This window comes from Castor canadensis, chromosome 17, assembly GCF_047511655.1.
Source record: "Castor canadensis chromosome 17, mCasCan1.hap1v2, whole genome shotgun sequence".
NCBI classification, from domain to species: Eukaryota; Metazoa; Chordata; class Mammalia; order Rodentia; family Castoridae; genus Castor; species Castor canadensis.
In genome coordinates this window covers 51,793,147-51,817,740 of record NC_133402.1, presented here as the reverse complement: position 1 = coordinate 51,817,740, position 24,594 = coordinate 51,793,147, and the positions used below count along the sequence as shown (strand labels likewise).

Sequence of the window (24,594 nt, the reverse complement as noted above, 5' to 3'; positions counted from 1 at the left end):
TGGTTCTCCTTTTTTGTCAGGGGGTGGGACACAACCCCAGGTTCTTTTCAGGAAGACCCTCGTTGTCCTGGTGTTTGCATTTTAGTTTTTACCATCGTCCAGGTTTATAAGTGTATCTCTGGATATCACATCTTCCTACAGTCAGTTGCTGAATGTCTCCTTCCATTCTAGGGTTTTATCTTTTTTTTTTTTTCCTTTCCTGGTGTTAGGGATCAAATCCAGGTCTTCATTCATATTAAGCAAGCCCTGAAATACGTTTTAAATTCTTAAAAGTGGGGCTGGCGATGTGGCTCAAGCAGTAGAGCAACTGCCTAGCAAAGCCCTGAGTTCAATCCCCAATACTACAACAAAGAATGGTAAGTTCTGGGCAGTGGTCACTAGGGTGTTTGGTATACCCAAAGGAAAAGACCTCATCCACACAAAATGTGTGCAGTCTCACATATGGTCTGAGCCAATAAAATTATAGAGAGAGAGCTCGTGGCCCTCCGAGCGGCTGCTATGGTGGAGAAGTGGTTAGCCCACCTGTAATCAATTCACCTGGTCCACTCACAAGATCAAGCCTCCAGGGGGCACACCCGAACCCTGCAGCACCTAAGCTGCGCCTAGGGGGCGCCATCACACGCGCCAAGGCGCTGGGCCTCGGCTCGCCACGGCCTTCTGGGGAAGATTTCAGGCGGCCCAGCCCTTCAGGCCCCACAGCTCGCCCCAGCACTGCCACCTCCCACCACACTCCGAGGCAGCCGCTGACGTCACCGCCACGCCTCCCGCCTCGCGCCTCCGTTCCCGCCCCGCCCCTTTTCCCGGCATGCGTGGCGGCTGAGGCTCCTCGCCCTCGGCTTCTGCCTGTCGCCCCAAGATGGCGGACACAATGAGCCGGCGCCGCGCCGGTTGGCTCTGAGGCGACTTCGAGGCGGGCGGTACCGTCAGCGAGGCCCCACAGTCCAGGCCGGAGAGCACTGCCTTGGGAAGAGGAAGAGGCAGCGGCTCGACTGCTCCGCTGCCATCTCGCTTGCCGCCAGCGCGGCGCCCGCAACCGCCCGGGTTGGCCCTCGGGAGCCCGCCCGCCCGCTCGCCGCTCGGCCCCGCCCCGGCCCTGCGCCGCCGTCGCCGCCGCTGCCTTCAGCAGCAGCCACCATGAAGCTGACCGACAGCGTGCTGCGGAGCTTCCGCGTCGCCAAGGTGTTCCGCGAGAACTCGGACAAGATTAACTGCTTTGACTTCAGCCCCAATGGCGAGACGGTCATCTCGAGCAGCGACGACGACTCCATCGTGCTCTATGACTGCCAGGAGGGCAAGTGAGTGCGGCGGCGGCGGCCCCGGGCCCGGCTCCGGCTCGGACTCCCTCCCTCGTCCCTCCGGTGACCCAGCCCTGGGCCCGCGTCCCGCCCTCCACCCTGGCCTGTTTCGCACTCCCTCCCACTCGCTTCCCTCCTAGAGGCCTTTTTTTTTTTTTTTTTTGGTAGTTTTAATCATGAGCAGCAGCATTTCTGTGCGCCTCGGGTCTCCTTCGGAGCGTTTCTGCGGCGCTCGGCAAACCCCTCCTTGACCTTGACCTTTAAATGCCCTGCCCGTGCCCCCGCGCCCGCGCCCGCCGTTTTCCGCTCCCTGTGAGTGTCAGGCGGTGCGGGTCGGCGCGGAGCCCTGCGGGGCTGCCCCTGCTGCCCGTTCCTACAGCATCGGCTCCCGCTGCCCTCTCCGCGGTGACCGCGATCCAGCCCTGGCACCGCGCCCGGCCCCTGCCCCGCGGCTCCCCGCGCTTCTCCTACCATCGCGCCGTGCGGGTGCCATTCTCGGCCGTCAGAGCGGGTTTGCTGTGCCACTCCCCCGCACCCCGGCTTTTTCTTCCTCCTGCCGCCTTTCTCTGACTCCCTTGAGACCCGGGGCCTATGTTTCATAGTGAACTTTTTAAAACAACATTCCTGAAAGTTTTCCTTGCAAGCGAACTTGGCCAGTTCCATCCCGACCTGAATGTGAGTTCTCTTTAAAAAAAAAAAAAAAAAACAAAACGAAACAAAACAAAGCATCCTAGAACAATTTGGTGGGTTTTCTTGTGCTTTTTTATTTTAAGCAGTTTAACCGCGTGTAGTGGTATACGCCTTAATCGCAGGAAAGTGAGCGTTCAAGGCCAGCCTGGGCTACATATTAAGGCTCTTCTCTAAAAACAAACGAACACAAATAAATAAAACCCCGAACAGTCAGTTGGAACTATCAAAATTCTGAATCTGGTCGTGAAAGTTGTATGTTGTGCCCTGTCGTTTGGAGAACCACCACACCTGGATGTCTTTGCAGTCGTTTATAAAGCTGGGCACTTTGCCTTTTTTCATCTCCTGGGGGTGGGGGGCGACAGGGAAGGGTTGTCAGCCTGACCTCACCCCTGTGGACTTGGTGCAAGTCCTTGCTAAATGCTAACCTCCGTTGGAGCAGAAACTAGTTTAGGCTAAATTTGATTTCTCTTCAGTCACCTTTCCCAAGCAGGGGATGTTGGCTTTAGTTCAGTGGTGTTGGTTTTGTCAGACTTCATTTTGTTACCTAGTTTCTTATTTTTCTTTGTCTAGCTGTTATCTTTTGCCTTCCTCCTCCTCCCCCCCTTTTAAACAACTGATATTTTTCTTTTGGATCTTGTCTCTGCATTTGTAAATTTATCTAAAGTAATGCTGTTTTGGACTGAGCTGTAATGTTCTCCCCAATTGTTTCCCCACTGGAGCCATGAGAAATTATGATGTAACTGGCAGTGGATCTGCCTAGAGTGTGTGGAAGGTGGTCCTGGGGGACAGGGAAGTATTAGCTGGACAGATGCTTGGTTATTTGAGTCAGTGTTCGTAGACGGATTTCTGTCCTGGTCTGCCCTCTTGAATCTGTTGGGAAGAGACGGTAACATATAAAGTCCCTGGGGGTGGGTGTGTTGTGATTGTGGACACCTGGAGGTAGAAATTACTTGAAGCTGATTTGCTTGAAATGTTTAGTGCTGTGCACAGATCAGGGAAACCCCCCCCCCACACACACACCCCTACCTGAGGATGGAAATGCATATTCTTATTCAAAGGAAATGAAGATTGTTGATGGCATTTCTTCACAGCTTATCCCCAAATATGGCTTAATTTCAACCTGTTGGGAAGGATGATGATGACATAAAGTCCTGTTTTATGCCAGTTTTATAAAACAATAGCTTGTTCATGCTTGTTTTTACATAATTAAAAACTTAAGGTAAAAACAGTGTTTCACAGAACTCCCTTGAAAAAAAGAACATCCTTGAAAGAAACTTGAAGGACACCACAACTAGCTTTGTTTTGTGTTTTTGCATACTCAGGAGGCTCTCGTTGCTCTACCATTTGAGCCCCTCCTGCCACCTTAATCTTCCCCACACTGGTGACACTGGAGCTTTTGTTTGGGAATTTTTTTGGTTTTTTGGTGGTGTTTGAAATCAGAGCTTTCCTTCCATTTGTCAACTTGAACCACACTTCCAACTGCTTTTTTCAGGGAAAGGGGTGAGTATTGGGGTTTTGCGATTCAGGGCTTTGCACTTGCTAGGTAGACATTCTACACTTGAGCCATGTTCCCACCCTGAAGGTCTTAACTTTTGCCCAGACTGGCCTGGGACTTTGATTTTCCCGTTAGATAGTAGCTCGGATTACAGAAGTACACTACTGTATCTGGTTTGTTGGTTGAGTTGGGGGGGGTCTCACTTTTTTGCTGGTCTAGCCTTGAATCACAATCCTCCTGATCTCTGCCTCTCAAGTAAAGTAGCTAGGATTATATCGGGGAGTCACTGTGCCAGCCTGCTCTGATTTTTTTTTTTTTTTTTTTAAGGTACTGGGCTTTGAGCTCCGCCTCACATTTGTTAGCCAGGCACTTCACCACTAGAGCCACTATGCCAGCCTCTGCCAGTCTGTTTTGCTCTGGTTATTTTGGAGATTGGGGAAGGAGGGGTCCCTTGAACTATTTGTCCAGGCTGACCTCAAACCTCAATCCTCCCAAACTCAGTCTTTCAGGTACCTAGGATTACACAAGTGTGAGCCACTGGTGCCTGGCTCCCCTAAAATTTTTTAACTGGTAATGGTGGAAAAAAAAAAAAAAAAAGTGCCACTAGTGTAGATAGGACCATCCAGTGTTAGAAGAAAAGTAGTGTTTTCTTGGAAGGCATAATACCTCTATTTGATGTTGCTAATGTTAAAAAAATGGTTAGAACCAGATTTTTTTTGGGGGGGGGGAGTAATGGGGTTTGAACTGAGGGACTTGAGCTTGCCAAGCAGCCAGACCCCAACCCACAAGTATTTTCCAGTTTAATGTTCACTTAAACTTTATAATAGAGCTGGGCACCACTGGCTCATGCCTGTGATCCTAGCTATTTTGGGGTAGTAATGCAAATTACTCAGAAGGCTTTAATATTATTTTCTTTGTTCACAACTCATCTCTGGAATCATAGTTTTGGGGAAGAAGCTTGCCAAAATATTTGAAAAAGTGTTGTGTGTGGACATGTGTAAAGGCCCTTGAAATGAATACATACATTAAGGTCTTAATTTCAAGCTAGGAAATAAAGTGAGGTAATAGATTTCTTTTTATTAGCTACAAATCTCAGGTTTAGTGTTTTTTGTTTTGTTTACCTGAGATGCTGGGGATCGAACCCAGGTCCTTGCTCATGGTAGGCAAATCCTCTACCACTGAGGTACATTCCCAAACCAGGTTAGTGGGTTTTTGGGTTTTTGTTTGTTTGGGTTTTTTTGTTTTTTGGTTTTTGGTTTTTTTTTTTGCAGCACTGAGGTTTGAACTCAGGGCTATACCTTGAGTCACTCCACCAGCCCTTTTTTGTGAAGGGTTTTTTTCAAGGTAGGGTATTCCAAACTATTTGCCCTGGCTGGCTTCCAGCCATGGTTAATGTTTTTGATAAATTTGAGACATGCAGGCCATATCTCAATAAATCCAAAAATGTTATACCACAGCCTTTAACATTGGCCCTTTCTATTTATTTATTTATGTATGTATGTATGTATGTATGTATGTAGCTAGCTAGCAGTGTTGTTATAGGACCGAGAACATCCTGAATGTTAGGCTCTTTACCACAGAGCCACATCCCCAGCCCTGTCTTTTCTGTTGTAGCTAAACTGAGATACTGGGATTAGCTTCTCCCACTGATACATACAAAGTTGAGTGTCTTTAGAGAGCAAGCACACACTGACTCAGGCCTTCCTCCAAGTTACCATGCAGTAAGCATATAGCAGAACCCCAGACAATGGACTGGAACAGGTAGTCTTTGTTGATTTTTTTTTTTTTTTGTAGGACTGAGATTTGAACTCAGGGCTTCATGCTTGCAAAGCAGGCACTTGAGCCACATGTCCAGCCCATTTTGCTCTGGTTATTTTTTGCATATGGGGGGCGTCTCATGAACTATTTGCCCAGACTGGCCTCCAACCATGATCCTCCCAATCTCAGCCTCTCAAGTAGCTAGGATTATAGTTGTGAGCCACTGGTGCCCAGCTCTTAATCATTTTAGGGGTGATGTAATATTTCAGTAATGATAATCTTGTATGAAATCCCATACAATTAAGTTTTATTTGGAAATAGGTCTTATGTAGGGAAAGCCCTCAGCTTCACTGACATTAAGAAAATTGATGGCTTGGAACTTGGCACCCTCCTACCTCAGACTCTGGAGTGCAGGAATTATAGGATTAAACTAAAATGGCTCTCGATTGACTTTTTTTTTTTTTTTTTTTTTGTGGCACTGGGGTTTGAACTCAGGGCCTCATGCTTGCGAGGCAGGCACTTTCTCACTTGAGCCAGTCTGCAAGCCACGATTGACTTCTTAAGGTTGCCTGGCTTTTGATTGTTTAGCATCCAGGTTTTCCAAGAGAATTTTACACTGAGAGGGTTTTGTCTTTCATAAACTAAAACTCTCAGTAGACATTGATACAGGATTTTGAAATTATTGTAAGACCTAAATATAGAAAATTGTGTTAAAGGTTTTCTTTTCTGACTTGCTGCATATAGAGAGTTTTACCAAATGTAGTTTTCCAGAGATATTTTTTTGGGGAGAGGGGGTGTTGTTTTAACATTTTGAGACAGGATCGCATATAGCCTAGACTGGCTTTGTGTTCATAGTCCTTCCAGTGCTGGGATTACAGGTATGTGCCACCACACCCAGACCTTTTTTTTTTTTTAATTTAACCAGTGTGTAACAGTTTTTGGTCAGATTTTTTTTTTTTTTCTTTTTGGTGGTACTGGAGGTTTTTGTTTGTTTTTATGGGGTTTTTTTCTGCAGTACCAGGTTTTGAACTCAGGGCCTTGCATGTCCTAATTGGTCAGAGATTTTTCTGAGATCCCTTTTAGCTTGATTTTCACAGTTCTGTAGAGGAAGTCATCTAACAACGAGCTTCGACAAATGGATTAGAACATCGGGTTTGGAAATGTGTGGCTTTTTTTTTTTTTTTTTTTTTAAACATACAAAGTGAAAAGAAAAAAACCACTGACTAGTTTTCAAGGGAGAGTTAGGCTTGCCTTCTGAAAGGCTCAGCAAATGCTTCCAACCTGTAGGATAGGGAGGCTGAATGTTCTGCAAGAGCAGAGTACATTGAGAAGGCAAGCAGTTTTGTATCTGGTTTCAGGTGTTTTGTTTTGTTTCGTTTCTGCATTGAGGTTTGAACTTCGGGCCTCATATGCCAGTGCTTTTACCTCTTGAGCCATTTGGTGGTGGGTTTTTTCGAGATCTACAGAACTGTTTGCCTGGAACTGGCTTTGTGCCTCCTGAGTAGCTAGGATTACAGATGTGAGCCCCTGCACTGGCTTGGATTCCTTGAAGAAAGAATTTTCCATGTGGACGACTTAAGTAAAGTTCTTAGGTTTGTGGTGTCATCATACCCTCTCTGCTGAAAGTTATTACTTTCGTTGTTGCATGTGCTTTTATTCTTAAATAGATTGTCCTTTTTCTCAAAGCTTACTTTTGAATGTTATGGTAAAGTCTTCCACTTTAGGTGTTCAGATGTGAAAGACTTCTTTATTCTTTAGATGGCTATTCGTGATTTTTGTTGTTGGCTTTGATTTTGCTTAGGAGATGGAATTTCTGTGTTGCCCAGACTGGCCTCAAACTCAGGGCTCAGGAGATCATCTGTGCTGGGACTATAGGCACATCACTATACCCATCGATTGATGGTTGTTTCCTCTTTTTGGAAGAAAATTGTGTTTGTTTCTGGTGTAAGAACTTACCAAGATCCTCACCTCATTCAGGTGCTACTCTTTACACAGAGATCTCAGATTTTTGTGGAGGATTTTGATGTTTTGTTTTTCTCTATTTTCTCAGACCAAAGAGAACCCTGTACAGTAAGAAATATGGTGTGGACCTCATCAGATACACTCATGCGGCAAACACAGTTGTTTACAGCTCTAACAAAATAGATGGTAAGCAAGACTTCTTTTTAGAAGGTTATGGTAACGGTTTCCTTTGTTAAATAGGAATCTTTGTGACTGCTTCTGCTTTGGCTAGTTACTTTATTTAAATATTTTCCTGTGATGTTAACAATGCTAATTACATTGTTAGGACTGAAAGAATGCTGAACTTGGAATTGAGTGTGGAAAACTCTGGTTTACAATGAGGGGTGGAAACAGGAAGAAACTGATTATATTTATGATTTGTACTTGAGACTTGAAATAATATATTTAGAACAAACAAAAGGAAAGAATAATTGACACACAGCAAGTGGTAAACTGTTGGACCTCCTCATTCACAATATTCCAGGCCTACCTGTAATTCCAGTCCTTGGGGAGGCTGAGGCCAGGAGTATCATGAGTTCTAGGCTAGCCTGAACAACATAATAGTCCCAGTCTCAAAACACAGCCAAAAAGGATGAACAACATTTTAGCTTTTTTTTTTTTTGGCAGTACTAGAGTTTGAACTTGAGCCCTCACACTTGCTAGGCAGGCACTCTGCCACTTGAGCCACATTTCCAGTCTATTTTGCTGTGGTTTTTTTTTTTTTTTTTTTTTTTTGGAGACAGTCTTGTGAACTATTTGTCAGGGTTGGTCTTGAACCACGATCCTCCTGATCTCAACGTTTCAAGTAGCTAGGATTGTAGACATGAGCCACTAGTGCCCAGTTCCTTTGTGTTTTTAAATAAAGTTAATATCTCTGATGAGTAAAGAGCTGTTTTTTGAAATTAAACACATGAATTTCTTTGTGTAATAAATTGTTTCTGTCTGCATTTCCCATAGACTAAGTCTTCCTAAGGTGGCACATTGTCTTGGTAATCGAGCTATAACACTTATTTTCCTGTTGGGAGTTCTTTTTTTTTGCAGTGCTGGGGTTTGAACTCAGGCTGCACACCTTGAGCCACTCCACCCTTTTTTTATGGGGTGTTTTTGTTTTTTTTTTAAAGAGGGTCTTGAGAACTATTTGTCTAGGCTGGCTTTAAACCACAGTCTTGATCTCCGCCTTCTGAGTAGCTAGAATTACATGAGCCACCGGCACCTGGCTTTTTTTCTTTTTAGCTTACATTACTGGCTTATTAATTATTTCACTTTTTACACTAAGGTTCTTCTAATTTCATTCAACAAGGATTATTTAGACTGCTCTTTTATCTTTATCTCAGAGCAACTGGGCAGAAGTCTTTTTTTTTTTTTTCTTCCTTTAATGAGACTTTTCTACCTGTACTTGAGTTTCAATAAGTATGTCATTTCTGTTTCTCAAACCTCTATTTAGAAGCAGTTTTCTAATAAGCAGTACAGTTGATGCTTTGGCACAAAAATATAAAACATTAGGATGCTGGGGAAATATATGTATGTGATCATCTGAATGACTGGTATATTTCTTCTGTTGGGCTGCTTTGCTGTGTGATTAAACGAGGATTCTCCAAATGTAGTGCAAGATGAGGCAAATGTGAGGCCCTTGCAGCTTTGCTGCCGGGCCTCTGCTGTGGGGATGCTGCCTTTCCTGCCTCAAGTGCATCCTGAAGAGTTCCTCCAGTGCTCTGTTTCCTTTTGCCTGATTCCAGGCTGAGGTAGTAGTTTGTACAGTTTGAGGGTCTATGATACCACCCGGTACAGGAGATAACTGTACAGGCCACTGCCTTGCCAGGAACAGTGCACCAGCTACCAAGTGGGGCAAAGAGGACGTCGAAGCCCTGCTCATCTCTGGGAATCCAGGTAATGGGGAGGAAATCTTTCCTCCTTAGGGCAGGTGAGTAGTTCCTAGCATTAAAATAACCAAGAATACTTACTAAGTTTTCATTTGAGAGGTTTGAAGATGATTTCAAGGAAACCACGTAGAGTTCAGTTATGGAACTGAACTAGGTTAAATGCTGTCTTACTGGAAAACACCCTTGTAAGCCATCGGGTGAACCACTTAATCCTTAATACCTTAGACCATTTTTGGGTGGTACTGGGGCTTGAATTCGGGGCCTTCACCTTAAGCCAGTGCACCAGTCCTTTTTTTGTGGTGGGTTTTTTTGAGATAGGGTCTCACAAACTATTTGCACGGGCTGGCTTCAAACCACAATCCTCCTGATCTCTGCCTCCTGAGTAGCTGGGATTACAGGTATGAGCCACCAATGCATGGCTATAATGTTCTTTCTGTGCTTTTTTTCTCCTGGAATTTAGTATTGTTTCTGGTTTGTTTGGTTTTTGGGTTTTTTTGCAGTATTGGGGTTTGAACTCAGGGTCTCACGCTTGTGAGGCAGGCACTCTACCTCTTGAGCCACTCCACCAGCCTATTACTTGGTTTTCAACAATGATTTCTTTTTCTCTTTTACTGTGGTGCTAGGGATCAAACCTAGAGTGCCGAACACTGTAGGTAAATGCTGTACCACTGAGCTATATCCTAGCCTTCTGGTTCTGTTCTTCATGGTAATTCATTCCCCTATCACCACCCATCTATTTGTTACGTACTTTTCCAGATAGAATCATTCAGTTCTTTTTTTTGAGGAGCAGGGATAACACTGGGGTTTGAAATCAGGGCCTCCCACTTGCTAGGCAGGCTTCTTGAGCCTCTCCACCAGCCCAGAATCATTCATTTCTTAAGAGTGTACATCTTAAGATATACACAGATCTTTTTGTGTGTGTGTGTGGTACTGGGGTTTAAACTCAGGGCCTCAAATTTGCTAGGTAAATGCTCTGCCATGTGAGTCATGCCTCCAGTCCTCCTAAGCATAAATCTTTATGATTATTCCTTTCTTTGACATTATCAGAATCGCATTGCTATGCCTTGGTATATTTCATGAGGTCAATTTTTAAAATATCTTAAGAGGTTACTTTTTCTTTGTTTAAATGAATGTTGGGAAGGGTGGCACTGCCGTACAACCTTGAACATCTACCGGTCCAGCTTAGTCTTCAGCTCAGTGTGGCTGCTCACATCTTTGAGCAGCCTGTTTCCTCAGCAGTTAAGATGTGCTTTGGGTTTTTTGTTTTTGTTTTAAAGGTTTGTCATATTCCAGGCATGAAGATCAGTGCTAAAACTTTTGTTTTTCCTGGCCAGGGTATATTTTCAGGGCAAGTTAATTGTAATTTATGAAGAAGCCAAAGATTGGTAGTAAAACAGTGACTTTTAAAAAAAATTACTTGTGTCTGTGTGATGATGGAGTTTGAACGTAGGCCCTCACACATGCTGGCTAAGTGCTCTGTCACTGAGCTAAACTTCCAGCCCCCAAAACAGTTATTTATTTAAATATGGAATGCTTCATGAATTTGCATGTCATCCTCATGCAGGGGCCATGCTAATCTTCTCTGTATCGTTCCATGCTGCTGAAGTGAGCACTTTATTTTTTAATTTTAAATTTCCATACATTAATAATATGAGGGATTTCATTCTGATAATTCCATACAAAATTGTGATTTTAAAAATTACTATATATGTTGTAAACTTAAATTGTTCTTGAGTTATTGAACTGAACTTTTTTTTCCTATTGGGGTTTAAACTCAAGGCCTCTTGATAGCTGGGTAGGTGCTGTAATACTTGAGCCATGACTCCAGCCCCACATGCACACTCTTAACCTGCCAATAGGAATTACTCACCATTGTTTATTCATACTTTGCTTAGGTGATGGAATACAATGTGTTCTTTGACCTTGTGTTTTCAAAATGAAAATACAAAGGAAATTCTTTTTAAATGGTATAATATATCTTATTTATCTTACAGATACTATTCGTTACTTATCCTTGCATGACAACAAATACATCAGATACTTTCCAGGACATAACAAAAGGTAAGACCCAAGTGTTGTAGAATTATTTTATCCCTGAGCTAACCCAGAGAATAGAAGAGTGGTGAGATTTTATAAGTGGACTCAAGCTGTGTACTCACTGACTGCTTGACATTCATTTTTGTCTTTCTTGTTAACCCTTGATAAATAGTCAGCTCTTGATTTACTGAGGTTGTGGAGGAAGGGGTGGTGCTTCAGAGGTAACTGGTATCTCAGTTAAAATGTTAAGTAAGGAACTGGGGCATAGTTCAGTGACAGAGCTTAACATGTGGGAAGTCCTGGGTTCAATTACTGGCACCAAAAAAAAAAAAAAAACATAATTATGCTTCCTTTCTCGTTCCCTGGCCATCTTTCTTTCCAGGTGCTATTGGTTGGGTGCCTACCTGCACCTAAGGCAGAAAGATAGTGGCCACAAAGAATAAAAAATCTGGCCGGGCACCAGTGGGTGGCTCACACCTGTAATTCTAGCTACTCAGGAGGCAGAGATCACAGTTTGAAGCCAGCCCAGACAAATAGTTTGTGAGACCCTATCTCAAAAAATCCCTTAACAAAAAAGGATTGCTGGAGTGGCTCAAGATGTAGGCCCTGAGTTCAAACTCCAGTACTGAAAAAAAAAAAAAAAAAAAAGAGAAAAGAATAAAGAATTTCTATAGTCAGTCAACTCTAGGCTCCAACTTACCACATTTTTCTTTCTTTTGGTACTGGAATTTGAATGCAGGGCTTTGAACTTTTACCATGTACTCTTACACTTCATAAGTAATAAATCCCATGTGGTTTTTCTTTTGTTTGTATTTTTGGGTGGTAATGGGGCTTGAACTTAGGGAGCCACACTTGCAAGGCAGGTACTATACCACATGAGCCATTACCACACACACACATACACCGCCCTCCTTGAGGATCTTAATGAAATGCAAAAGGGAAAAAAACTGACCATTACATTTGTTTATTTAGGCTGTACTGGGGTTTGAACTTGGCCTTGTGCTTGCTAGGTAGGAGCCCAACCACTTGAACCACGTCCCCAGCCCTTTTAAAAGTCAAGTTTATCTACCGGGTCCATATTGTAATGCAGGTTGCTTCTCTTTGTCCTTTATCCCACATCCCACTTCCCTCAACTTTTTCGTCTTTCTTTTTTTTTTTTATTTTGATTGAATGTTAAAACACTTATTTCCTTAGCTAATACTTTATCATTTGGAATATTTCCTCCTGCTTTCATTTGCAAATGTACAGCGGTCAACCCAAGGTGGTTAAAGTGGTATAGAGCCCTTATGATGGGCTGTGTAGTCCGTTAGAGGTTGCACTTCTGAGTGGGCAATACATTTCTGTGTTGTTGAAGACAGGAAGCAGCATCTTTTGGTTACTGTGTAGTTCCAGACAAAGGACAGTAAGTAGATGGTTTTGCTTGCTTGTTTTCAAAGTAATGTTCACAAATGTACTGGTTACAATTAAGAGCTCTAATGTTCCCGATTATTTAACCTTAACCTTCTGATTTTTTTTTTTTGAGGGAAGTGGGACTGGGATTTGATCTCAGGGTTTTGTGCTTGCAAAGCAGATACTCTACCACTTGAGCCATGCTTCCAATCCATTTTGCTCTGGTTATTTTTATAGATGGGGGTCTCATGAACTGTTTGCCCAGGCTGGCTTTGAACCTTGATCGTCCTGTTCTCAGCCTCCGGTGTAGCTAGGATTATAGGTGTGAGCTACCAGTGCTCACATAAATTTCCTTTCTTTTGATGCATTCAGCTTTTGTTTTCTATTCTAGTGTGTCTTGCCATCTTAACCTGTTTCTATGACTTTTCCCATCTGTTGTTTGATTTGGCACAATTCCTCTCACCCCTATGCAAGTTAGGATAGTTACCATTAAGCATTTTGGGGTTTTTTTTTGTTTTTTTTTTGAGATTCTGAGGTTTGAACTCAAGTTCTTCAGTTGCTAGGCAGTGCTCTAACACTTTTACCAGCATTTAGGTGATAATTTCCCCTCATTCCCAACTAAGCTATAAGCTCTCCTCTCTGCTAAGTAAGGTGTGAATGGTTTGTTTGTTTGCTTGTTTGTTTAATTTAATTTTATTGTTTTTACATTTACTTAGATTTGTATACATTAATTGGGTCACTCCCCCCCAGATTTTTGTTTTTTGGTTGGTAGGGGATTTTTTGTTTGTTTGGTTGTTTTAGTATTTTGATAGTAGAAAAGTACCCTAGATTGCTAAAGTATATTCTTGAGTAATTTTTTTCAGAAAATACCCAAAAAATGAACTCCCCTCTTTTTTTTTTAAATGCTGGGGATTGAACCCAGGGTCTTGTGCATGCCAGGCAAGCACTCTACCACTGAGCTACATCTCTAGCCCTAACTTCCTCAATTCTTTGTGTGTTTGTTTTCTTTCTTGTTTGTTTGTTTGTTAGTTTTTGGCAGTATCAGGATTTGAACTCAAGGGCTCATACAGGTGTTTTACCACTTGAGCTACTCCACCAGCCCCTCAATTCTTTGATATTAAAAAAGTCTTTGAGGATAACAAAGTCTAACTCCAATTTAGCTGGGTACAGTGTTCTAGATTGAAAGCCTTATAGAACTTTATGATATTTGCCCATTGACTTCTGGTAGCATACAAGATACCAGTGATAAGACTGTCAGTCTGAGTCTCTGCTTTTTTTTTTTTTTTTTTTGTAGTACTGGGATTTGAATTTAGGGCTTTGTGGTTGCTAGGCAGGTGCTTTACCACTTGAGCCCACCCCCAGCTCCTGAATTCTTAATTTCTAAGACATATAGATGGTAATTTTCTGTATTTTCAACCTCCTCATGTGTTTTGCTGAAGATACTAATTACACTTTTGAAATTTTCTTGTTTCCTAGATTAAGTCTTCCTCTGTTAGCTCTTCTGCTTGCAGAGCCTTTGTCTTTTTTCTATTTTTCTTAAAAATGGGTCACTTCTGATGGAGCGTTGAAATTTGTACACATGACAGACTTGTGCATAGATGCTTTTTATACTCACTATGACTTACCTCTTGGTTTTGAGGGAGAGGCCAAATACAAGGTTAGATAGTCCATTCCAATTTCTTAACTGCTTGGGTATAACTGTTGGTTCTTCCTCCTGGGTTTTGGGTGCTATTTGGCATTTTGCCAACTTTTTCTTCTCAGAGTCCCAAGTCCAAATAAGATCTTTGCTGTATTAGTCTGAAAACTACTTCAGAATCCTTTCCTTCTCCTTCCTCCTCTGACTCAGATTCTGCTACTAAGTTCATTAAATTATTCTTCGTGCTATCCCTGGTTATTTTCTCAGCTCCATGCATTGTCTATCACAAGACACTGAAAGAGCTGGCTGCTGGTATCTTACGCCCATAGTCCTAGCTACCCCAAAGGCAGAGATTAAGAGGATCATGGTTTGAAGCCAACCACAACAAATAGTTCATGAGACCCCCATCTTGATAAATACCCAACCAAAAAAGGGCTTGCAGAGTGGCTCAAGTGGTAGAGCTCCTGCCTAGCAAATGTGAGGCACTGAGTTCAAACCCCAGTATTGCCAAAAAAAACCTTAAAAGGTTTGAGTCTTGTTTCTCACATAATACTGAAGCCTCTTTTCCCTCTATGTCTTCCATCTCTCAGGTTTCTTCTCCCTTCTTTTCCAGCCCTAAGGCCCCTTATTCTTCCAACCTGGCGGGTTTCTGTTCCCTCCACTATGAATTAAAGACTCTCCTTCCTGAGCCTAAGTTTTCACTAGTGGTCTTCCACTTTACCTCTGAAAATCAGGAAGCTCAAACCATGAGTTGCTACTCCTCCAGCATCATGTTTTGAATCTATTAGAGTTTTACCCAGTTTTTCTTAAATCCTTTATTTTAAAAAGCAGGTGCTCCACCACTTGAGTCACTCCACCAGCCAGCTCTTGATTTTTGTTTGCTTGTTTATTTGCTGTGCAGCTGTGTCTCAGCATCATAGTACTTCCAAATCACTTCCTAGGAAGTTCACAAAACCCCACCTCTTGGTTTCATTTTCTTCTCCCAGCCATGCTATTTTACTATACCCACTCACTGCCCCACAGCTGGTGAGGAACAGAGCAGGGTGAGAAGCAAGGGGACCCAACCCCAGCACCTGGGCAAGCCTTACCAATTCAAGAATATTTTCATCACCCCAAAGAGAAATCTATCCATTAGCACTCTCTCTCCAGCCCCTAGTAACTACTAATTAATCTACTTTCTGTCTCTGTAGATTTACTTACACAGACATTTTATATAAATGGAGTCATACTATGTGGCCTTTTGTGTATGGCTTTTTTGACTTAGCATGTTTCTAAGGTTCATTTATATTGTCACATGATTCAGTATTTCATTCCTTTTTATTGTCAAATAATACTGCATTGTATCGTATGAATGTATGTATATGCATTTTTGTTTATCCATTCATTAGTTAACAGACATTTTGGTTGTTTTTACATTTTGGCTGTTATGAAGTGTTGGTATGATGTGGGCATATATTTTCATTTCTCTGGGGTATTTAAATAGGAGTAGAATTCACGGGTCCTATCGTGACTGTTTTTGGAAAAACTTTTCCCAAGTATTTGTACCACTTTACATTTCCATCAACAAAATATGAGGGTTCCAGTTTTCTCTACCATCCTCATCTTCACCACTTAGTTATCAACTCTTTTATTACAACTATGTTAGTGGATGTGAAATGATACCTCATTGTGATTTTGATTGCATTAGAATCATTTTTATACTGAGGCTTTAAGTTGCTTTTTTTATTGTCCTAGTTGTCTTTGATACTCCAGATAAGCTTGTGTTTCCTAGAATGGCAGTTTTGGGAGGACAGGTATATATAAGTAGGTATAGTGGTGTAGAGTTCACATTCCAATTTTTGCTTCAACTCCTGTTTATCTTGATGCATTGCAGGGTGGTGGCCTTGTCCATGTCACCTGTGGATGACACTTTCATTTCTGGGTCTCTTGATAAGACCATTCGACTCTGGGATCTCCGGTCTCCTAACTGCCAGGTAATGGTACCTCACAGTTATACTTTTTGAGCATTTTCTGTGGAAGGCATTATTAACTTTCCCTCTAAAGGAGGGGGGAGAGCAGTAGTTCATTCTGGGATCCCAGAGTCTCCTTAAATGTCAAAGCAAACCTCTCTTCTGGTAGGCTGCTGCTTGGTTAGCAGCAAATACCCTACTCTAGCACAGATTGCATTCACTCCATGACACAGTGTTTTAAAAAATTTTCCTAGAGCCTTTGAGCTATGGTTTTTAGCCTCAGGGGATTTGTTTCTACTCGAACTCTTGTCTATAATTTTCTATAGTTAGGGTTGATCAGAAATCTATTATTATTTGATGACTTCCTTTTTAAAAGCTTCATTTTAGTCAAATTTTTGTTTGCTTTTTCTGTTCTATAGGCAGAACAGGTATCTGTTCTTAGCCCTTTCTTAGTTTTCATTGGGAAAAGTAAAGTATGTAGTGATGAAATCTGTATTTGTTAACTTTTTGTCATATTTCTTTTCTCTTAGGGCCTCATGCATCTACAAGGCAAGCCAGTTTGTTCTTTTGATCCAGAAGGATTAATTTTTGCTGCAGGTGTCAACTCTGAAATGGTCAAACTTTATGACCTTCGTTCTTTTGATAAGGTAATTCTTTGACACTCTTTGACTCTTTTTGTTTTTTGGTTTTTTTTTTTTTTTTTTTTTTTTTGCGGTACTGGAGGTTGAACTCAGGGCCTTGTGCTTACTAGGCAGGCGCTTTACCACTTGAGCCACACAATTCCAGCTGCCTTTGTGCTATCTTGATGTTTGGAAGTTTTAAGGGTGAGGTGAACATTTAAAAGCATTTTTTTGTAGTAGAGGAAGTATATAGTACATTTTAGAGAGTAACAGAGCACTAGTCCATCCACTCTGATTTTCCACTCAAAAAGGAATATGGAGCCAGGTGCCAGTGGCTCACACTTAAAATCCCAGCTACTCAGGAGCAGAGATGGTAGGAATCACTGTTCAACTGAGGCAGGAAGTTACTGAGACCCTATCTCAACCAATACCTGAGCATGGTAGTGTATCGCTATGATTTCAGCCACATGGGAGGTATGAATAGGAGGATCACAGTCCAAGCTAACCTAGGCAAAAACATGAGACTATCTCAGAATTAACTAAAGGACTTAGGGGCATGGCTCAAGTGGTAGAGTGCCTGCCTAGCAAGCATGAGGCCCTGTGTCCAACCCCAGTACCATCAAAAATAAAAAAAAGGGAATCTAAAGGGCTAGACTAGGAACTGGCTCTGTCAGAGAAATTATTTATGTACCTTGAATGGGGAAACTTTTTTATCTCTTTCAGGGACCATTTGCAACCTTTAAGATGCAGTATGATCGGACTTGTGAGTGGACAGGACTTAAATTCAGCAATGATGGTAAACTCATACTCATCTCCACAAATGGCAGCTTCATCCGTCTCATCGATGCATTCAAGGGAGTGGTGATGCACACGTTTGGGGTGAGCTTGTCGGCCTTGAGCATAGCTGTTTCCATGCCCATACCTCCTGGGCTGAGAGTTGGGTTAGCTGGATGATCAATACCTATCCTTGACTTAATGATCAAGATATGGGCTTGCAATTTCTTGCACATGAACTTACTTCCTTTGGATTCTGAGACATTCACTTCTCACTAAGTGACCCAAGTTTTTATTTTATTTTTTTTTATTTTAATTTTTATTTTTGGTGGGACTGGGGTTTGAACTCTGTGTTCCAGCTTGCAAAGCAGGTGCTCTTCTGCTTGAGCCACATCTCCTGCCCATAAAATTATTCTTAAAAATAAAATAGTTTTGCTCCCCTGAATGTGGAGTTGAGGGTTGGGAATGAACTGTGAAGGGTGGGAGTCACATTTGGAACCTTGGTAGCATTGTGCTTGACAAAGAGTTTTATGGAAAAGTAAGAGATGCATGTGCTGGGTTGGAATTTTTATTAGTGGCCCTATAACAAGAGAACTGGTCTGTTTCATTTTAGGGTTATGCCAACAGCAAAGCTGTCACACTGGAGGCTTCATTTACTCCAGACTCTCAGTTTATTATGATCGGTGAGCTTCCTTATGTCCCTCAGGGTTGTTTCTCTGGTACTGTGCGTTTGTTTGTTCAAGTTATTAAGCAGACTGAGATAGTCCCTGTTTAAGAGATGCTTTCAGGTTTCTGTATGACACATCATGCCAGTAGTATAGCATCTTTAAATCAACTTGACTTTGGAGTTTTTTTGTTTGCTTTTTTGTTGGACAGGGATTTGAACTCAGGGCTTCATGCTTGCAAAGTCAGCATGCTACCACTTGAGCCACACCTCCAGCCCATTTTGCTCTGGTTGTTTTTGGAGCTGGGAGGTCTCAAGAACTATTTGCTTGGGCTGGCCTGGAATCATGATCCTTCTGATTCCAGCCTCCCAAGTAGCTAGGATTACAGGCATGCACCACAAGCACTAGGCTTGGAGTTCTTCTTTACTGGAAGTGGCTTTATTCCTGGATTAGTATTAGGGTTAAACTCTAAAATCACTACCTTATTAGCATTTCTAATGTCTTGATGTAATCCTGCATTCAGTTATCTCAGTTGGTCTATGTTGGTAAGCTAATGTCATTCAGCCCCTTTTGTAGATGAGAAAAGATAGAGAGGCATGGCTGTACACTCCTCTAACCACAACACTGGGAGGCAGAAGCAGGCTAGCCTGGGCTACATAATAAGATCATGAAAAGGGAGAAGGGGGTGGGAGGTGTATGACTTGCCCAGGACCAAGATCAGTTCCCAAAGTGTCCTTCCCTCACTGTCTCCTCTCTCTGTTTCTTCTGAGGATTGGTGTGAACATTGCCTGTCTCCAGACCTTAATCTGTATTTCTTTCTCTTACTTGTCTTTGTTTTGAGCTATTACATTTTCTTAAACGTTCTCTTTAGGTTCAGAGGATGGCAAGATCCATGTCTGGAATGGAGAGAGTGGTATAAAAGTAGCTGTATTGGATGGTAAACACACAGGCCCCATTACCTGTTTGCAGTTCAACCCCAAGTTCATGACATTTGCCAGCGCATGTTCTAACATGGTATGTGAACAGTTGAAGTTGTCTTCCACATGGGTGCCCCTCTCCAGTTGAGGTCAATGAGTTTAATCAGTTGTGTTGTACTTAGGTCTAGGCAACCATGTTGCTCCACTGGCATCTTACCTATTTCACCTGTCATGTGATCTGTGATTGGGATGGTCTTTTTACTTTTATTCTTTTCACAATGTGGGTCACTTCTGGCTCCCAAGAGGGCAGGGCAGGTTTCCCTCTGGCCCAGAGTTTTAGGCCCAAATTCCCTGGACTATGCTCAACATCTTTTTTCCTCCTTAAAATTTTTTATTTATTTTTGTGTGTGTGTGGTACTGGGATTTGAACTCACTCAGGGCTTCAATTTGCAAAGCAGGCACTCTGCTCCTTGAACCATACCTCCAGTTGATTTTGCTCTGATTTTTGGAGGTGAGCGTTGCAAACTGCTTGCCTTGGGTGGCTTCAAAATCGAGATTCTCCTAATCTTAGGTCCCAAGTAGCTAGGGGTACAGGCAGAGCCACTGGCACCTGGTTTGCTCCTTAAAATATTTTGAACCACACAGGTGTGATGATTGGGGTTCATGTGATTGTGTAATGTGCCTCCTTTAAACTTTGTTAAGACGTTGGCACATTACCTATCTGATGTGAAGAAAAAAGGAACCAGCCTTTTGTGACTGTATCCTTTCAGAGTGGTGGTTTTTGTTTTTGTTTTGGAGCGGTAGGGGGTGATACTGGAATTTGAACTCGGGGCCTTACTGTTGGTAGGCAGGTGCTCTACTACTTGAGCCACTCTGCCAGCCCTGTTTTGTGGTTGGATATTTTTGAGATAGGGTCTCATGAACTATTTCCCCAGGCTGGCTTTAAACCACAATCCTCCTGATCTCTGCCTCCCAAGTAGCCAGGATTATAGGCATGAGCTACCCGCACCCCACTCAACCTTAGTTTTCCATTCCTCTTTACACTGAATTCCTCAGAAATTCTTACGTCACTTACAGTTAACTCCAAGCCCTTGCTTCTGTAATAATACCAGCAGAGTAAAGGATCAGTGAGTCTCAGCCTACAGTTTCTTCTCCTAAACTTCCTCAGTAGTTGAGGATTGGGCATTTCACGCCCATCCTGACTCAGGGCACATTGTACTCCTCTTCCTCCCTTTTTTTTTTTTTTTTAATCTTTACCACTGAGACCCAGTGAGGGGGCATCCCAGTGCCTCCACCACCACCCTTTTTTTTTTTTTTTAAACAAGCTAATAAGAACATATGTCAGGGCTGGTGGAATGGCTCAAGTGATATGAGCACCTGCCCAGCAAGTGTGAGACCCTGAGTTTAAACCCCAGTGCCAAAACTACCACAAAAAAAAAAGAAAGAATGAAGTAAAACCACCCATTCCTTTTTTTTTTTTCATATCTGGGTGAGCTATCCTCATTTGCTCAGCTTAGAAAGAAGACCTGTCTGAAATCACCTTAAGATTAGCAGTGAGGCCGTGTTACCCAAGCACTCCCCTCCTAAGCAGTACGTTTCTTTTTCCTTTATAATACTGAGCTGGTGTGGTATTGTAAGTGTTGGAGGGAAACAGACCAGCCTATTTGCAGAGACCAGGAGTGTTTGTCTCCATAGACTGCCACAGTTGGTCAGTAAGGAGGGACAGCCACAGGCCATAGCTCGTCCATAATTGGGGTTGGGCATCTTCATACTGCGGGTGGGGGGGAGTATGACAAATGCTTTACAGTGAGGAGATACTTGGCTTTTTAAAGTTTACGTATGTTTTCTTTTCAGGCCTTCTGGTTGCCCACCATTGATGACTGACCCTGATGTTACTCGGCTATTTTGTACAGTGAGGGCAACCAAGTGGAAAAACTCAGAGGGGACTGAGATAACAGTGGGATTGGATCATTTGACTAGGCTGGAAAACATCCTTTCATATGGCCTTCCCATGGATGTGCTGTACATCTACTCAAAAGAAAAACAGATTAGTTGCTGAGCTTCATCAAAAGGACTCTGGCACTGCAGATTCAGTTGGAACTTAGCCTTTCCAGCTGTCACTGCACCAAGCTCCTCCAGAGGGGTGACCAGACTCACAATTCGGTTATAGCGGAGCTCTCAAGACGCCTTCAATTTTGAATGTATTTGCTGCTGAAGAGCCGGTGAAGTCATCAATTCTGCACATCCCTTTTCCCATCCTGATAAATGCATGGGAAGCCTCAGTTCTGGTTTTAAGATATTAGGGCAGCTCAGTGCCCCTTGCCCTCACCCTGCATGTCTTGTTACTGGGTCTCCCTGTGTAATTGTGGCATTATTCCACAACCATTGTGTTGCTTAGGTGCCAAATGTTCTACAGAAGTAAGTCTTCACATACCTTGGGGTCAGAGAAAGGGACAGATATAGAAGAACCTTTCTTGTCAGGAAGCCGTGCAGTTAGTCCTGAGAGGGTGGGTGGTTTGGGCAGGCTTCAGGCTCTAATACAGGGTAGAAACAGACCCAAGAGCCTGAAAGGGAGGGAAAGGGGTAGCAGGTGAGTTCTGAGGGTTGGAAGGTTTAGAAACAGCCTGGTACAGTCCATCTTCAAGACAAACCCACAGTCCTTTTGGGGGCCTACTGAGCTTGGTTTGTACAAAAGCAAGGTAGGAGTCTATTTTTGTACCTGAGATGCATCACACTTTCTGTGGGCCAGTATTGTGGAGTAAGTCTGAGTTGTTTACACTGATGCCTTCCTTTCCTGCCAACCACAAATCGTGTACATAGTCTGCAGATGACACCCCTTTTCCCCAGCTCCCACCGAAGAGCTGGTTCTAGGCCTGTGTTATATGTTATACTTAGGTTTTTTTATATATGACCTTTGACTTCTGTTTGTATTTTAGCACAGTGTGCGTGCCTCCATTTAAATATACTTGTGCAGACATATATGCATATATGTGTGTGTATGCATATCTATCTACCTTGTCTATAGTTTCTAAGTGTTCAGCTGAAAGAGAGGGAGTTTTGCACCCCGGACTACGTCCTTGCTAATAGTGTTTACCAGTGTTAGCCTTCCCTGTTAACCTTTTTTCCTTTGGGAGACTAAATGAAGCAAAGCTTCTAGTATTTGCTATTTCTATGGCAGCTAAGTGAGGGTCTTGGGGTGATTCCCTTGTGTTCCTCAAGCCACATTTGGGGCCCTCTCTAAAGTATTAGTCTCCTTTTTGCCTGGTTATGCTCTGTCTGCACCTGTGTATGTGTGACAGTCACTTTTGCATGGCTTCTGTTCCTGGCTTGCTGTATTTGGGGACAGGGTGCTGGAACCAGAGTGTTTGTCTGAAGCATCAGTCTGAAGCTTCTTTGCCAATTATAGGCCACTCTCATTTACCTGGTATATCTTTCTTGCCTTCTCTTGAGGAAGGGGCTCTAGCTAGGCCCAAGTTGAGAACTGCAGCTGGCCCATGGCCTTTTCTTCCCCTGTATGGCCTCCTTAGAGCAGAGCAAGTGGCATGTTACTTGACTAAGTTCCCAACCATTTATGTAGGCAACACTCCCTGCAGATCAGAAACTGAGGCCCCACAGGGTTGTGACTTACCCAGGGGAACACAGCTACTTGGGGGGGAGGGATGTAAATCAAGCCATCACTGCTTCTGTTCAGGCACAGGCTATGAACCACTAGCACTTTCTTTATTTTTTAAAAGCAATTATTTTTCAACTTGTTACTCAGATTGAAAGGGCAAGAGGCAGACACCTTTGTCAAAAGTAGACTGGAATCTGCAAGTGCTGCTATGTCACCCATTGTAGTTCTGCCCTCCCAGAGTGGAGGGACTGTAAGGAACCAAATGATGTGAGCTATTACTGCCCACCTTCAGGATAGCAAATTCACATTAGGAACTTCAGAGAGATAGTGGCTTGCCTAGTAGCAAGAAATGATTTGAGTTCCTGTGTGCCATGTCTTTTGAAAATGTACCTACTCACAGCCTCTATTTTTGAGCCCTGTGGCAGCTGAGTGAGTTAGGAAATGGAAAGATTCAAAGTGGAGTGATGTGAGATGGGTGGTGATGGCATGCAGGAGTGTATCAGAGAGGGGCTCTCGCCACCCTCTGAAGAGCTTGGGCCAAGGCCACTTTTTCTATTTTACAGCTAACTGCTCAAACCCCAGCTAGTGGGGGGAGGGTTGTTTTTGGAGACGGCCTGGAACTCAGGATCCTCCTGACTTGGGATTACAGGTGTGCACCACCACGCCCAGCTCTAGTGGGTTTTTGTTTTATTTTGCAGTACTAGGGATTGATCCCAGGACCTTGAGCTTGCTAGGCAAGCGCTTTACCACTTGAGCTACACTCCCAGCTCTCCAGTGGGGTGTTTTTATAAAAAAAAAAAAAGAAAAAAAAAATTCCCTGTTGCAATCATAATTATTGCTTATTAAGGAAAATCTGGGAATTTTAGGATCAGTTTGCTGCCCAAATGCTACCACTGTTAATCTTTTGATGTTAAATGTTCTTCTCTACATTTCTGTGCATAGATTCTTGGTGTGTTTACATAGTTGTTATTCTGTATATACAATTTTATGTCCCTTTTGTACTTAACATATAAACATTTTTCCATGTTATCAGTCATAAACATAATTTTATGGCTGGAGCCTCTTCCATTGAGTTTCTGTAGCACTGTTTGCCTGGTTCCCAGAGGGGTGGGAGGGAGTGATGGGTTGTCTACTATGCCCCAGCTCACATGGGGCGCTCTCTAATCCTATGTGGATTCTCAGACCCCCTGCTAACTAAGGCGTGTGGGCTGGAACATCCAGACCCATCCCAGCCATAGGGCCAGAAATGAGTGACTAGGAAAAGCAAGCCTGACCCGACCATCTTCAGACCTTCCCTCAGGTTGTTTGCATTAGACCTTGATGAGACCGGCACCTCTCGTTGGAGTAAGTTTCATCCTGCTGGACCCTGTCTCACAGAGGGCAAGGATAGGCCTTCTAACAGTAGTCCTAGTTAGTTGCTTGGTAACTCATTCCTGGGCTAGTGAGTTGATAACTCCTGGAGCCTGCTGCTTTATCTTAGTATCCTCAGGGCTGTAGGACCTGCTTCCTGCATCTGTGAACCAGAGATGAAAACCTTGGCCTGCCACTTTGGAGGTTGGACCAAACAACCTGGCCATGCATAGGCTCTCCCAAGACTGCTCAAGAAGGAAGAGAACCCCTTGAGCTGGTGAGAGGGCTGCTGCAGCCTCAGGTCTGCTGAGAGACACAACGCCATCAGCTGGCTGCCCTTGCTGCAGCTAGTCCTCTGGCCTGCTTGCAGTGAAAAGACCTGCTGTACCCACTCCCCAGGCAAGAACAGGGAAGAGGTAGCAGGCTGGGTCGGAAGCAGGATCAGCCGGCTGTGGGGGCGAGCTGCTCAGCACCTGGTGTGATACAACGCAGGCACAGGGTGCTGCCCACGCTTTGTTCGGGGGG

General features: G+C 43.2%; 1 protein-coding gene, 1 non-coding gene and 1 pseudogene across 2 annotated transcripts; 2 read left to right on the top strand and 1 right to left on the bottom strand.

The window, feature by feature from the left end:
* The first annotated feature begins 825 nt into the window (after positions 1-825).
* Positions 826-23,777, top strand: Wdr82 (WD repeat domain 82). The gene is made up of 9 exons (XM_074059917.1): positions 826-1,295; positions 7,289-7,386; positions 11,114-11,180; positions 16,055-16,154; positions 16,661-16,777; positions 17,474-17,629; positions 18,138-18,207; positions 19,061-19,203; positions 20,961-23,777. Exons 1-9 carry the CDS (start codon positions 1,135-1,137, stop codon positions 20,988-20,990), a joined length of 942 nt encoding a protein of 313 aa, XP_073916018.1. The 5' UTR covers positions 826-1,134; the 3' UTR covers positions 20,991-23,777.
* On the bottom strand, positions 10,639-10,732 carry LOC141418659 (U6 spliceosomal RNA; annotated as a pseudogene).
* Positions 19,733-19,833, top strand: LOC141418737 (small nucleolar RNA U13). Its single transcript, XR_012443383.1, has one exon. It is a non-coding gene; the product is annotated as a small nucleolar RNA U13 (small nucleolar RNA).
* Positions 23,778-24,594: the final 817 nt, after the last annotated feature.